This window comes from Hordeum vulgare, chromosome 3H (assembly GCF_904849725.1).
Source record: "Hordeum vulgare subsp. vulgare chromosome 3H, MorexV3_pseudomolecules_assembly, whole genome shotgun sequence".
Taxonomy (NCBI): Eukaryota; Viridiplantae; Streptophyta; class Magnoliopsida; order Poales; family Poaceae; genus Hordeum; species Hordeum vulgare.
This window is the reverse complement of record NC_058520.1, coordinates 325,981,826-325,983,934: the sequence shown is the minus strand read 5'-3', so window position 1 is coordinate 325,983,934 and position 2,109 is coordinate 325,981,826. Positions and strand designations below refer to the sequence as shown.

At 56.0% G+C, this 2,109-nt stretch overlaps 1 protein-coding gene across 1 annotated transcript; it reads left to right on the top strand.

Annotated features, from left to right (window-relative positions):
* The first annotated feature begins 1,075 nt into the window (after positions 1-1,075).
* Positions 1,076-1,747, top strand: LOC123441736. Its single transcript, XM_045118003.1, has one exon. It carries the CDS (start codon positions 1,076-1,078, stop codon positions 1,745-1,747), a length of 672 nt encoding a protein of 223 aa, XP_044973938.1.
* The last annotated feature ends 362 nt before the right edge of the window (positions 1,748-2,109 follow it).

Below are 2,109 nucleotides of genomic sequence, written 5' to 3'. Positions count from 1 at the left end.
ATGGAGAAATTCGTGATTCTCGATGTGTTGGAAGGGTTTCCGATCAGAGGGGTAACTATAGGCCAAAGGAGGGCGTCATAGGAGGTGGGGCCCACCTAGGCGACCTGTGGGCGCGACCAGGGGCTAGGCCGCACAGGCAGTCCGCCTGGGCAGCCCCTGGCTCCCGTGTGGCCCATCTTTGGTGTTGTGGAAGCTTCCGTCATGCTGATTTTTATTTATTTTTCTCGGGATTTTTGGGACTGTGAAAATTTGGGTAAAAGTCCGTGTAAAAAAGACATCAACAGACAGGAACTGGCACTCGGTGCACTGAGTTAGTAGGTTAGTCCAAATATGTGTATAAAGATATGAAAGTGTAGCAAAACATATAACAATGTCACCCAAAAGATCATGGAACTAGCAGAAATTATAGATACATTTGGGACGTATCAGCCGCGAGGTCGCGGCTGTTGGTGGATGGCAGATGGCTAAGTCGCGGTACGCCCCGTGCTGCCCGGATGTGACTGTCGCATTCTAGCCGTCCATCCCATCCTGGCTTCATGGCCGCCGCTGCTGCTGCTGCTTATCCCCCGGTCACAAAGCGGCGCTCTACCGCAATCCATTCCACTCCTCCCGGTGCCTTCAAAACGGGCATCGTGTGCGTGGCTGCACCAACAAGTGGAGACTCCTCAGTGACCTTCAAAGCCTCGCTGTGCCCCCTCCTCCGCTTCCCCGACCTCATCATGCTCTTGCAACGCACCAAGGCCCACCACCTCAATTTGGTGCTGGTAGGGGTTGACCGATTCTCCAGCAAGCTCCGGCCGCCCCTCCTCCTCTATAGTCGATCGACACTGCGGTCATGCCGCAGCTGGGTGGCCCTGTGTCTCGGTCGGACGTGGACTTCATGGTGGCCCCGGCCACACCAGAGATGCAGGCCGAGTAGGAGCTGCTATCAATGCAAGCGACGGTCGCGTGGTTTGAGGATGCACGCGATGTCGACTATGACATCATGGCTACAGCATACGCGGCCAAGGTGGGTGCACACAAGGCCGACGTCAACGTCGTCCGTCACTACCCCGAGCAGTACTTAGTTCGCTTCATGTACCCCCACCACTGCGCTGATGCGGTCAACCGCGGCGACTTTCAATGCTGGAACTCCATGATCTTCATCCGAGCTTGGCGGCTGGAGGCTCATGCGGACAACAAGGCCATGATGCACCATGTCAGGCTGTGCATTGAGGGCATCCCCGTCCACTCCCGGAACACCTACATCGACACCTTCTTCATCAGCCCTGGTTGCTCGCTCGACTACATCGAGCAGCGCTCACTCCGCAGGGAGGACACCTACGACCTTGCCCTCTGGGCTTGGACGGCGGACCCAAGCTGCATCCCAAAGGTGAAGTGGCTCACTCACCCCGCCTGCGGACACCACCGTCGTGGGTGCCGGGGGCTGCGCCACCGTGTCCTACTGCACCTCGACCTACACAAAGATCACTCGAAGGCTCGTGACGACGACAACCCGCCTCCCCCTGACATCTACGAGCACACTTGGGTCAGGAAGATGGTGCACGGTAGTGCCTCTCGTCGTGAACACATGGGCGACCAAGGCCGTGATGATCACAACCACAACAGGCGGAATGACGAGGGTGGCTGTGATGGTGGCCGTGGGCGTGATGGCGGACATGCGCGACATGGCTGGCGTGACCGTGTGCGCCGCTCACTATCGAGGAACCCTCGGACCCGCCAGCGCCAGGAAGAGGGAGGTCACTGATACGTCTCAAACGTATCTATAATTTTTGATGGTTTCATAATGTTATCTTGTCATCTTTGGATATTTTATGTACCTTTTATATCTTTTTTGGGACTAACTTATTAATTCTGTGCCAAGTGCTAGTTCCTGTTTTTTCTGTGTTTTTGGCTCTTTTCAGATCTGATTTTGGAACGGAGTCCAAATGGAATAAAATCCCCGAAATAAATTTTTCCCGAACGGAAGAAGATCAGGGGCTTGAGGGCCAAGCCAAGAGAGCTACAGGGGGCCCACAAGCCCCCTATCCCCCACCAGGGGCGGCGGCCAGCAGGCTTGTGGCCTCCCTGACGCCACCCCTGACCTAGCTCCTTCGCCTATATATTCCC